General features: G+C 37.8%; 1 protein-coding gene across 1 annotated transcript; it reads left to right on the forward strand.

Moving 5' to 3' along the window:
- Positions 1-1,344: 1,344 nt before the first annotated feature.
- On the forward strand, positions 1,345-8,256 carry ppp1r2 (protein phosphatase 1 regulatory inhibitor subunit 2). Its single transcript, NM_001170496.1, is given in 6 exon segments — positions 1,345-1,481; positions 3,735-3,842; positions 4,698-4,778; positions 5,001-5,092; positions 6,264-6,417; positions 7,586-8,256. Coding segments are annotated over 6 exon segments (564 nt in total). The 5' UTR covers positions 1,345-1,362; the 3' UTR covers positions 7,596-8,256.
- Positions 8,257-12,523: the final 4,267 nt, after the last annotated feature.

The following is a 12,523-nucleotide window of genomic DNA, read 5'->3' on the forward strand; positions in this document are numbered from 1 at the left end:
GTGCTCCTGTTAGCAGAAAACTGCACCAACAGTGGGTAGCTGCAGCACAAGCACGCGAAGACGGAAGAAGGAAGAGGAGACACTCGCCGCAGGTACCCTGGGCTGGTGTTATTTTCTTCTCACAGGGGCACCAGCCCAGGGTAAAAGGTAAGCAATTAAAATCACTGAGGAGGCCTAACATGTTGGCACCCCACAGTGACTTAGCCTTTCCTTCTCCTTTAAAATAAAGTTGGCAAGATTTTGCAGGGAATTGGATGTGAGGAATGGTGAGTGTGGAATTAAATATGACTCAAAGACATAACATTTTCAAAGCAGCTTGACTGTTCAGGACCATGAAAAAATGGCATCAAATCCAGGAAAATGTAAAATCCAAGGATGAAAATCATGCTTCTGCTGTAATTGTGGTGTTTGCAGTAATAGACAACATTGAGGTAGGGTGCATGTGTGAGAATAAGTTCTGTTTTGTCAAAGTCGGCTTTTAGAAAACTACAGGACATTTAAGAGAATATAGCAGAGAGGCAGTTGGTCAATTTAGATAAGGAAGGGTGGACTTTAGAATGGTGGATGCTGTTGCCATGTTGTTGGTGTTTGGTCACAGCCTGGCCACGTTTACATTCATTTAAAATAGTGAGATGCTGAACTTTGTTAGGTAGAGCACTCCTAATTTAGAGTAATTGGGATGGGTTAAGATGGTTTTAAGTGAATTTATTTGCATTCCCCTGTATCAAATACAAGTTACCTGAGTAAAATATGGAACTTCATTAATTATATGCAAATAACTCTGACATTTGTAACTGCATATTACATATGTGATACACTAATAATAAAGATCATAACATTTTTAGCTGAACCCTTCAAAATGTATTTTTATTTTGAGTGAAAATATCAATTTACTCAATTTTTAATGTGTTTTCACCTTTCAAAAAGAAGCTGATAGTGTGCATAGAGGCTGCCTAATAGCTAGTCTTAGCCCTTATTTGGCTCCTCCATGAACTTTTATGGTACTTGTGTTGCTCTCTAGGTCTTTTTACATTTGACTGTGGCTCATAAGTATGAAAGGTTGGGCATCCCTGGGATATTTTGTGATAACGGTTGACGTTAAGCAGTTCTGTATCCTCTCACTACTATGTACAGCGCAGATTACTGCTCAACTCTACTTTTCAAAAACACCCGCACACCAAAACCTAAACAAAACACTCACTAGAACTCCCACCCGGAAGTTACTTTGGCGTTTCTAACAAATCTGATTCCAGGGGAAGTGACATAGAGTGACAATAATGACGCAGCGGGCGGTGCTAGAAAGTGGGTGGGGGTGATCTTGGGCTGGGAGAGTACTCCGTACCGGTTTTTAACTCTGGGAACATGGCGGCGCAGACCCAGAGGCCCATTAAAGGCATTTTAAAGAATAAAGGTTCGGAGAAGCATGGGGTATGTGTCATTAGCAAGCCAGAGACGGCTTCGGATCGGGAAGAAGATCAGAGGTAGGAAGGTGTGGCACAGGCTTTTAGTTTAGTACGGAGCCTGCTGACAGATTGCAAGGCAAACATATTTCTCCACCACCAATCAATATGATAGTATGTTTGACACTGGCGTGCTCACTGGATATTGGAATTGTTAGGGCTCTATGTATTCTATAGTTACAACTTCCAGACTCACATATTCCTCTGTTCCGGGTTCCTTGGGAATGCTGGGAGTTGTAGTTCCTTATGGGTGCCGAGGACTCATTATACCGGTGCTGTATGCAGTGCAGTGTGTATGGATGGCTCCCATGTGTCGGACTGTGCTGTAGGCGTTGCGCCGTGAGCTTTCCCACTGGATGGTGCGCCATACCGGCTGGTGCTGCTGCTAAGCTGGTTACCCTAGGCAACCAAAGATGCTGCTGTTTTCACTGTCCTCTCATTCGCGCCAACTACATCCTATCTATCATTCTTTCATATATTTACTAAACAACGCCCTCACGCTCCGTGTTGCTACTTTGGACGTTGCTTTTAGATGTAGCAATAAGATTTCCCTCTAATCTTTCCATTGGCAGCTTTACTGTATTAATGGCACTCCCATCCCAGGAATTATATTAGCTCCTGAGTGCTGCAATTGCCCACTTCTGTCAGCTCCCAAGCTGGATCTTACGTTAGTGCGAGTAACAGGAAATGGCATATCATTGTACATTTCATCTGGTTTTTATCACTATTGGTAGCAGAAGTATGTGGAGACAGGGTCGGACTGGGGGTGCAGGACCCACAGGGGCTGCCCTACTATTGGCCCCCCAAGGTGCCCCCGCCGCGTCCCCCTAATGGAGATATGTTTGTTTCAGTGTAATATACAGAAAAAGCAGACACGTGTGGATTGAGAAAACCCCAACGTTTCAGAACACGGAAAATCCCCTTGACAAAGGACTGTGTTCCGAAACATGGGGTTTTCTCAATCCACACATGTCTGCTTTTTCTGTATATTACATTTAGTCCAACTGGTGGTATGTATATTATGCATTGTAATTGTGTTTACTGTTTTGTGAATATTTACCATATAAAGAGCATTATATGTTAAACATACCATTTGCTGCCTTTTTGTGGTTAGTAGGTGTGCATTGAGTAATTGATTGATTTGTATTAATATTCTGTTTGCCCCTATGTGGGCTTGGGGAACAGATTCTTATTTGCACCCTTTTTCTCTTTTTTTTTTTTTTTTTTTTGCTGTCTTTGTTTTAAAGAGATACTGACACCAGAAATAAAATCTTTTTTTACATCTATCATAACATTGTCTTTGCAAGAACTTTATAATTTTGCCATAAAAGTATTTGCCTGATGTGTTTACATTACCTGTCTGATTCCCCTGTGTTCTTCAATGAGGGGGCGGCCATATTTGTCTGTTAGCATTACAAGCTATAACCAATAGGCTGAGAAGGGACAGTCAGGCTGGCAAAACAGTCAGGTTTAGGAACTTCAAGTAACAATTACTTACAAAAGCAAAGCTGTCAGCGAAAATCAATCAACATGACCTATAGGGAACTTTTTATGTACATTCATATTTTGAAAGGCAGTTTTTTCGTGTCAGTATCACTTTAAAGCCAGCTTTTTTTGCTTTAGCAATTGTGGTGTGCCCTCCAAAACTATTTGTTTGACTTGTAAGTCATAGAAACCATTTGGATGTTTTACTTTTAATAGATGATCAATACAATTGACCTGCTGACTAGTTGCTATGGGTTACTAGACATCGAGGTTGAATCTTTTATTACATTAACCCTATAGTTTAGCTGTTTTTGATGAAACTTCGAAAATAAACATCTTTGCTTTGCTATTTAGAGTGCTAGTTTAGAAGACACTGTTTTCAAATACGTATGTCAATGTTTAAATTCTTTGACTTATACATGAGTTTTATGCAGGAAACATGTTTAAGCTAGTTTGTAGTTGGGTAATAATAAAACAGCAACTTTATATTTACTACTGTATTAAAACAATTTCACTATAAACCTAGCCTTCTGCCACATTGCAAGCAAAATTATAATTTTATTTTGTCCAATCTTTTTACCCCAACCTCCCAGTGGGAATATGCAAGACATAGGAAGATAATTGCTCCATTTTTTCTCCTTTTAGTCTTTCGTTTTCAAAAAAAGAATTTCATTTGCAGAGGTGTTTACATTACTAGTACTACAGAACAGTACTTAATATATATCTGAATTCCCCATTAAGCAAAAATTAACAACTTGTACTAATTAGTATATATGTGCTTTGTTTTAGTAAAAAATCCCAAAAATGGGATGAAATGAATATTCTTGCTACTTATCACCCTTCTGACAAAGACTATGGGTTAATGAAAATAGATGAGCCCAGTACCCCATATCACAGGTAATAATAATCACACTTTTTGTTACAAAAATATGTTATACTGTTTACTTGTAAATGCGGTTCGACTAAAATCTTAGACAGACATGTATAATATACAGTGCTTTCTCTTTATATGGTTTCTTTATAGTGATACCCTTGCTTAGAGCCAAGTAAATTTTGTTGGAAAAGGTGCATAAAATGCCTTCCTCTTCATTATGCTGTTAGGATCTTTTTGTTTCTCTGTTTTACTTTTCTTCTATTTCTTCCTTACATTTTCTTAAGCTGGCCAAAGCCACAGTGATTAGCCTATATAGTTTGCATTTAAAACCATCCTGCCTTGGTGCATCACATAAATATTGGCTACTGCCCCCCAAAAATTACCCAAATGTATAAGCAGCACAAAAAATATTTGTATGCTATATTCTTTCTAAAGTCATTTAAGTTTATGCTCAATATTAACTGTCTTCCCTTGCAGTCATAGATCAGCTCTCAGTCCTTCAGGGAGTAACCTACGGTCCTCTATGTATTTATTATAACATATTTATATTAAATATTTTAATGTGTATAAAGGGTAGGGGCAATAAACATGCTGTATACACGTGTGCTTTAACCCCTAGTATGCCAGGGGTAGCAGTGGCTTCTTCAAAGATTAACCTATACACCTAAAACCTGTAGTGCTAGCAGTCAGGTATCTGATAACTGGTGCTGTAAATTGTCTGTTGCAGACAAGCTGTTTATGGTTATGGAAAAGCCTCAAAATAAATGTTAATTTAATTTCTTTAAATGTTGAATCACATCACATCCCTTTCTGCAGAAAGGATAAGGTTTTGGGCGAAGAAAATCTGTGACGTGACAGATTTATTTTTTTCCTCTAAGGATGATCGGAGATGATGATGAAGGAGCAATGAGTGATTCCGAATCAAATGAAGACCTTACTGCAGATGTTCTGGCGGAAAAGTGAGAATCTCCACATAATATTTGACAGTAATATATGTTAATTTATATATGTTAATTTATAAAGTTTAGCACCTCTGGGTTTATTTATTAACTCTATTAGCTGAAGAGTCAATGTGGATACTTAATTTAACATTATGCATATATCTTAACCACATCTAAGGTCCATTCTAAACCAACAGATATTTTATGAGAAAAAAATTCAAGTGTGTTTAATATCTTCAGGTTAGCAGCAGCAGAAGGAACAGATCCTAAATTTTTGGCTCAGAGTGAAAGCAGCGATGAGGAGGAGGAGGAGCTGACAGAGGAGGAGAGAGGTACTGAGAAGGCAGCTTTTATTCCCATGTGTTTCACATTTCTTTCTCTTGTGAAAGCAAAGGGATGTAGACATATGCTAGGCCATGAATTTGTTTTTTGTATCTACATTGTATTAAAATTGTTTTGGAATAATGTTCGTAGTAGCGCTAAAGAAACAGTAAATGCATGAACCATTATTTGCCCATATCATTGTAAATATAAACATTGTAATATATGCTAGTTATCTGTTTACATTTAAAGAACATGCCAAATATTTTTTGCCTAATAAAAGAAAACTTAATTCTAAGCAACTTTGCGATATACATTCATTACATATTTGTAATGGTTTTTTAGTCATTTGTATATATAATTGCTATGAAAAGCAGTGTCTGCCTGTCCTTTCTATTCTCTGCTCTGGTGGCTGTGGCGTGAAACTTTAAAAGCACTAATTATTTCCTCCAAAGCAGCGGCTGATGCTTGTACTGTGGGCATAACAACTTTGAATTACTCCTCAGTTTAAATGCTTATTAGGCATTAAGAATAGGTATTGAGCAGATCACCTAACAAATATAACCCCTATTTTACAAATAAAGTGAGGTTAAGAATCAATAGAATTGTTTGGTTAATTACAAAAGGAAAAAGTTTTACGTTTTTTAGTATCATGGAAGCATGCAAGGCATTGTGGGAGTTAGTCTTTCTAGAGGGGAGCTGATACATTGTTTCATTTATCAGACAAACAGTGAAAAGAAAAGCAAAGGACAGACAGATACTCCTTTAGTTAGCCAGGAGCCTGATTTCTCCACAGTGTTTCAGCACACAACTATATAAATAAATTACCCAAACGTGTGTTTGTGTGTGTGTATATATAATATATTTATATTATATATATATATATATTATTATACATATATACATGTTAGTAATGTTATTACTGTTTGTAATAAATGTGCAGAATGGCGCCTTTATACTTAATTTACTAAATGTATATTAATTATAATTAGTTCACCATTGTCACCACAGACAGATACCTTTATTTCTTCTTCTAATGATAAGCAGCTATAATCTATTCACACAGTCGTATGGTACCTACTGGGCAAGCTAGAAACCTCAGCTATGTCCTTTTTATTGTAACTGGACTTACAAAAACTTTTCTTGCAATTTTAAAGTAAAGCGGTTCTGCTTCTCACTCAGAAAAAAGAAAGGAATTTGAAATGAAAAGGAAACATCATTATAATGAGGGCATGAATATTAAGCTGGCCAGACAGTTGATTGCAAAGGAACTAGCTGGGGAAGTTGACGAGGATGAGGATGAAGATGAAGAGATGCAAGACATCACAGACCGAAGGTTTGCACATTTTCATTTTAGCCCTACACAGTATAAAATGCCCCCTGGCCCTTCTTATCCTGCCAATGTACAGTTTCTGCAGTACTGACCTACTATTATGTTCATAATGATTCATAATTTAAAACATTTTGTTCTTGAAACACTGATCCAAATTTTTATCCTGATAAGAGAATTTTCTAATTTATTAAGGCTGTCATAGATGTCAGTAAGTCTTTCCGTTGAGCAACTGGTGGCACCTCATTCACAAGCACTGAGTGGGAATTTCCTGTGGCAATTTACAGACTTGTCCAAAAAATGAAAGCCCACACAAAGGTGTGTCTGTTGAGACACTCATGAACCGAGGCAGGATCTTTTTTTGGACACTTTCAAGTTGTTTGTAAGATTTCTAGCATCAGTCTAGTGGGACTGTGTGCCTTTGATACAGATATTTTAATGTAGCTTCTGCCTTTTGCACCCTTTAGCAATGCAGTTCAGCTTCTGCCCACATTCCATAACACACAGCCACCTGCTACATTTAATGGCTGCTGTTTAGATTGCCCTGTCTAGGGCATTAGATCCTTGCTATATTGCTGTCACTAGTGTTATTTGACTCATTTGTAATTTAGGGTGTTTTGCCACCTCCTGCTAGACTAATTTAATTGCCTTTTATGAGGAGGTGAGTAAGAAGCTTGATGCTGGAATGGCAGTGGTTGTCATCTACTTAGATTTTGCTAAAGGGTTTGATCCAGAACCTCACAGAAAGTTAATGATAACATTGAGGAATATTTAATCTACAGTTAGTATTGATGTTGGTATATAGGGTTTATGTATGTGAGTGTATAGATAGGTCAGTATAGGTTTGTGTGTGCTGGTTTTACATGGAGGGGTTGAACTTGATGGACTCTGGTCTTTTTTTTTTTAACCCTATGTAACCTCCTTTAATGAGCCTATTATCTAATAAATCATAATGTGAATATAATACAAATGGATCTTTTGATGAACCTGTGGGTCTGGTCTTCTGGTCTGAAAAGCTCACCTTTGTTAAACAGTATTGCCCTAGGCAAGCAGTTCAGCCTTTTGGCAGGTTCTGTTCTAAATCAAGTATTCAGTGTTACATTCTGTTTGTAGAATATTGTTAGAACCAAGTTGCTTTTCAGAAAAATTTACCTAATTTTCTATTTGTGTTCAGCTCATCCTGACCTGCTGTGGATCAGTCATCATCGTCTAAGTGGAGGCTGCACTGCACTGCATTGCTTGCTGAAGGCCTTTTTATTGCCACCCCAGTGCACTGATCTGCAAATGTATGGACTAAAATGAAGCATAGAAGAAAAAAATACTTCACGATTGCCAATGTTATGTTGTCAGACTCTTTCATTCAGCAACCATTTCTGTTCCATCACTGATTTAATGGTTTGTCTGGCATATACCACCCAATAAATCAGAAAGTATTTTTGGAGAACTAGTTTGCACACGCAGAGTTACTACACACACTATTGTTTGCCACTGAAATAATATTTGGGTGCTCATTATTTGGTGCATGTTGGCCGGGAAAGTTTAATGGTGTGGTTTTTTTTCATATAAAACAACTAAAAACACAACACAGCATTGGGTAAAACAAAATCAAGATTCTTATCAATTTTGTTTAAAAAAGATAAATGTGTTTTTGGACTGAATCTAATCTAACTGCTGTCCATCAACAAACCATCAGTTTTATAAAGAGAGTACACCTTTAGTGACATATTGCACATTTTCTTGTAATCTCTTCCTGCCATTTTTCTTACAGAGAATATAATAGGAAACGTTTATGATTTCTCTTTGAAAACAACAATAAAAAAATGTTGCCTACTTTTCAGTTTAACAGTGTGCATGCCATGTTTTGATATTTGAATATTGGCCAATGGCTAGCAGACACAAACCAATCAAAAACTTTCTCATTTTCTAAGTCTTTTGTATTCAGTATAGGTTAACTTGAGTTAAGTATTACCCATATGTTTATCCAAAGATCGTCATGTTTGCTCATGTGGAAATAATCTATCTATTACAGGTATTAAATGAAATCTGTTTATATAAAAGAAAGTGGCCAGCAACACCCCCTCTAATTACTTGTTGACAGTGTGAACAGAAGCCTAAGTGCTAGAGTATATGCATATATTTTCTGTGCGCTGGTGTCAGAGGGAACCTTGGCCAGCATGATTGTAACTACCATCACATTAATTCAAAGCCTAACTTTCTATTCAATGATCTGAAGAATTAGTAGACAGAGTATAGTGGCATGCACAAAATCCGTATGTATGTATAGACCATTAATAACCAGTCCCAAAGCACTTATGGCAGAAGTAGCTTCTATTTGGCAAAATCCAGAACACTGCCACCTGACTCAATATAAACCAATCTCTAACAGGATATCTAGTGTTTGTTACAAAATGCAGAAGATAATTAAGAGGGCTAAACAAATTTGATAGCTATGGATGTGTAGCATGCAATTGGAAAGATTTATTTGACTTAATAGGCTGCATCATTGATTATGTATGTTAAATTTGACATTGTCTGTATTATATGTATACAAGGTATAAAAACTATCTGATTATAATTGAATAGTTTTCCTTATTATATTATCTTTTTTGGTTTGAAATACAGTTCTGCAGGTATCTGATACGTAAAAGGTTGCGTGAATATGTGCTGCTAAACTACTGAAACATCCTGAGACTGTTTGTTACCTATATGATGTCAATAAATGATAAGAAGGATAATGTGTGTAATAGCTTTCTGTTTATTGTTTAGTCATTTTGCCACTAGGTGGAGACTTAGCCCCAAGCTGTCCTGTTATCTAGAATTGCACAGACATACATATCCAGGGCAGTAACTATGAAATATTTTAGTTTTTTTTAGTGCATTTTATATATAATGTCATGTTAACCATAATTTGCTTTAAAAGCTTTTATATATGCTCTTTTAAAAGCATATTTTAATAAGTCATAGAGGTTGCATATATTTGAGTGGTTTTTGCTCTCCTCAAGTAAGGTCATGTAAAATGGCGATATGGTGCTGCTTTGAAAAGTTCCCCAGGACTGCAGTTTTTTCAAGGAGCTCCAGCCAGTATATTTAATTCACTGGATGGGTGTCTGACATATTGGTGAAACCCACTGAATTAAATGAGAAGGAAAGGTTAAAAATAAAGTAGGCTTTATCAGAAAGGTCTATGTAAATACAGCTATAAGTTACAGAAACGAGTCCTCTATCAAAAGAAACACAGAATTTATTTTCTTCTATTGTGTACACATATTCTTCTGTTAAAATCTTCAGGGCACAAGTTTGCTTCTTTCTCCCTCTTTATCCTCCCTTTCCCATCAGAATTTGCTTCCACCTTCGAGCTACCAGCAGCCAGATCTGCAGCACGGAAGCTACTGAGACAGAGCTTAATTGGCAGCTGCTGTCTTAAACAGGCAGGGATCTTCTAGTGCTGTTTACTCTCAGGTATGGTAAAGCTTTCTGCTGAATAAATATAGCATTCTAGCTTGTACTAATGTAATCTATTGGTACTAAAATGCCTTTCCTTCTCCTTTAAGTTTCCTTATCCTTTAATACCAAAAAGCTTGGCAACATTTTAAAAAAGAAATGGCTTCCTTCCAGTATGGATGGCTAGCTGATTGCTGTGCCCTCTAGAACTTGTCATTTGTAGAAGTCTGGCCAGCTCAGTTGCTGATTTAGCTGATTGGGTAATAAGGGAGCCCCACATAAAGATCTAAATGGCAGTTTGTGGGCTGCATCAAGCCTGAGACCTGAAGCTCCAAATTGTGGTGCAGGATTCAAACAAACAGCTCTAATCTGTTGCTTTAAAGGAGAAGGAAAGGTAAAAACTAAGTAAGCTTTATCAGAAAGGTCTATGTAAATACAGCCATAAGCACTCACAGAAAAGGTGCATTGTGTCCTCTATCAAATGAAACACATAATTTCTTGTCTTATTTTGTATACATGTACTCTCGTATCAGACTTCCCATCAGAATGTGTGATCTGAGCTACCAGCAACACAGAAGTTACAGAGAGCAACCTAAAATGGCAGCTGCTATCTTAAACAGAGGGCTGTTTACCATTCTCAAGTATGGTAAAGCTTTCTGCAGAATAAATTTAGTGTTTTGCTTGCACTAATGTGGCAAATCTATTGGCAGTAAAATGCCAAAATGACTTTCCTTCTCCTTTAATATCCTGTATGTTCTCTTCAATAGTATATTCTATCCTTCATTAGAAAGTACACAGTAGTTGTTAGCAAATCTTTCTTTGCACAGGAGGAAAAGCACTTTCACTGAGTAGGAGGCTGAACCTTCCAACGCTCATGTTCCGGGGTCCTCAAACGTCTTAAGCAAGGGGCCAGTTCATGGCCCCTCAGACTGTTGGGGGGCCGGACCACCACCCCCACGTCAGACTATGGCCCACTCCTGCATTCTCTTCCAGCACCCGTTTTCCGTCCGTCCACCCTCCCATTGCCTTCTAAGTCCTACCTCTTCCAGCTCCCCCCTCCCACTCAATGCTGAGTCCTCTCTCTGCCAGCGCCGTCCTTCCTCCCTCCCTCTCAGCTCCCCACTAAGTCCTCTCTCTCTCTGCTGGCAGGGTTGAGGATTACCCTGGGGGGGCAGCCTGTGGGCCGTAGTTTTGGGGATCCCTGGTCTAGTTGGAGAACAGTGCAGTATAAAAGCAATAAGGAAGAAGAAAAAGCATCTTTATTAATATCAGGCATATTTTTTATATTTATTGTATGAGTTCCCAGCTGTCTCTGACAAAACCAGCAGCAATATGAAGATAAGGAATCTGTCTTCAATACCATTTCAACAACAGCTTTATAGTACCCTGGTAGTTGGGCTTCTAGGTCCTAAATAAGACACCCACTACAGCCAACAAAGCCTGATAAACAACTTGGAGAAGCAGACAGGGTCATCTCATTCATTAGCCTGGCTCCTAGGTGGCCAGATATGTGATAGATGGCGGCATGTTGTTGACCTTATGCAACAAGTTTCCACTATATAACTTTTGCTTTAAGTTATATCAAATAGCCTGTGATCAACCACTTGAACTTGCTTTTACAATTTATCTGTAGGGAGTATTACCTTTGCCAGTGGCAAAATATGGACAAAATGGGTGGGATGATATCAGGGGGCAGGGTTATTGTCAGGGGCGGGACTATTACATCAAGGGGTGGACCAGTAAGGTTTGGGTGCAGTGTTGTGATGTCAGGGGCTAATCTATGATATCACAAGAAGGCAACTGGGCTGATGTTTGTCCTGGTTTTACATCATTGACATGAACAGAAGCCAATCCTATTGTGTATAGTAATTCAACCCCTTTCTCATCTTTTTTCTGTTTGGAAGTGATGAATTCTGGGACAGAGTCTTTGGAAAAGCAGAGAAACTTTAAGGCCTAGGGGCATATTTATCAAAGAGTGAAAAGTGAAAGTTCACCCTTCGATAAATATGTATTTAAAAATGCCATAGAAATGGAGACAGAATTTTTACTATAGTGGACTGTAGTGAGCTATAAATTCACTCTTTGATAAATATACCCCCTAGAATCCAATACTTCAACATGGAGAGGGGTGAGAGAGTGGTTCCATGATTTTGCAAGTAGGGTGGGGAAATGGTACCTGTGAGTCAGAATCAGACCATTTTTTCCTCTCAATCAGGGAATATGTAAATATGTGTAAAAAAACACACTTTATGCACTTTTTTACATAAGTGCAATAACCAAAGTTATGTCACTATATAACAATTGTTGTTTTTTATTAGTAAGGGAAATGACTAACAGGGTGCTCTGTCACCCACTGGAAATCACCTCTCCTGCAGGCCACCAAACCCCACAAAAATACTTTTTGATCCAGATTGGAGATCATTGCAGGAGAAGGCATTTTCCTGTGTGTCTAATGTAAAGTGTGCTACATGAAATTTCCATTCTTCTGAATCAATAGATATATTTAGCTCTTTTTCATGCGTGGGAGAGGCAGTTTCTGTCAGATGACAAAGCATCACAATTTCATTGCCCTTACAGGGTTAGTTCACCTCTTAATGCAATTTCAATGTGATGTGAACAGTAATATTCTGAGACTATTTGAGATTAGTATTTTTTTATGGTTTTTAAAGGA

Source organism: Xenopus tropicalis, chromosome 5 (genome assembly GCF_000004195.4).
Source record: "Xenopus tropicalis strain Nigerian chromosome 5, UCB_Xtro_10.0, whole genome shotgun sequence".
NCBI lineage: Eukaryota > Metazoa > Chordata > Amphibia > Anura > Pipidae > Xenopus > Xenopus tropicalis.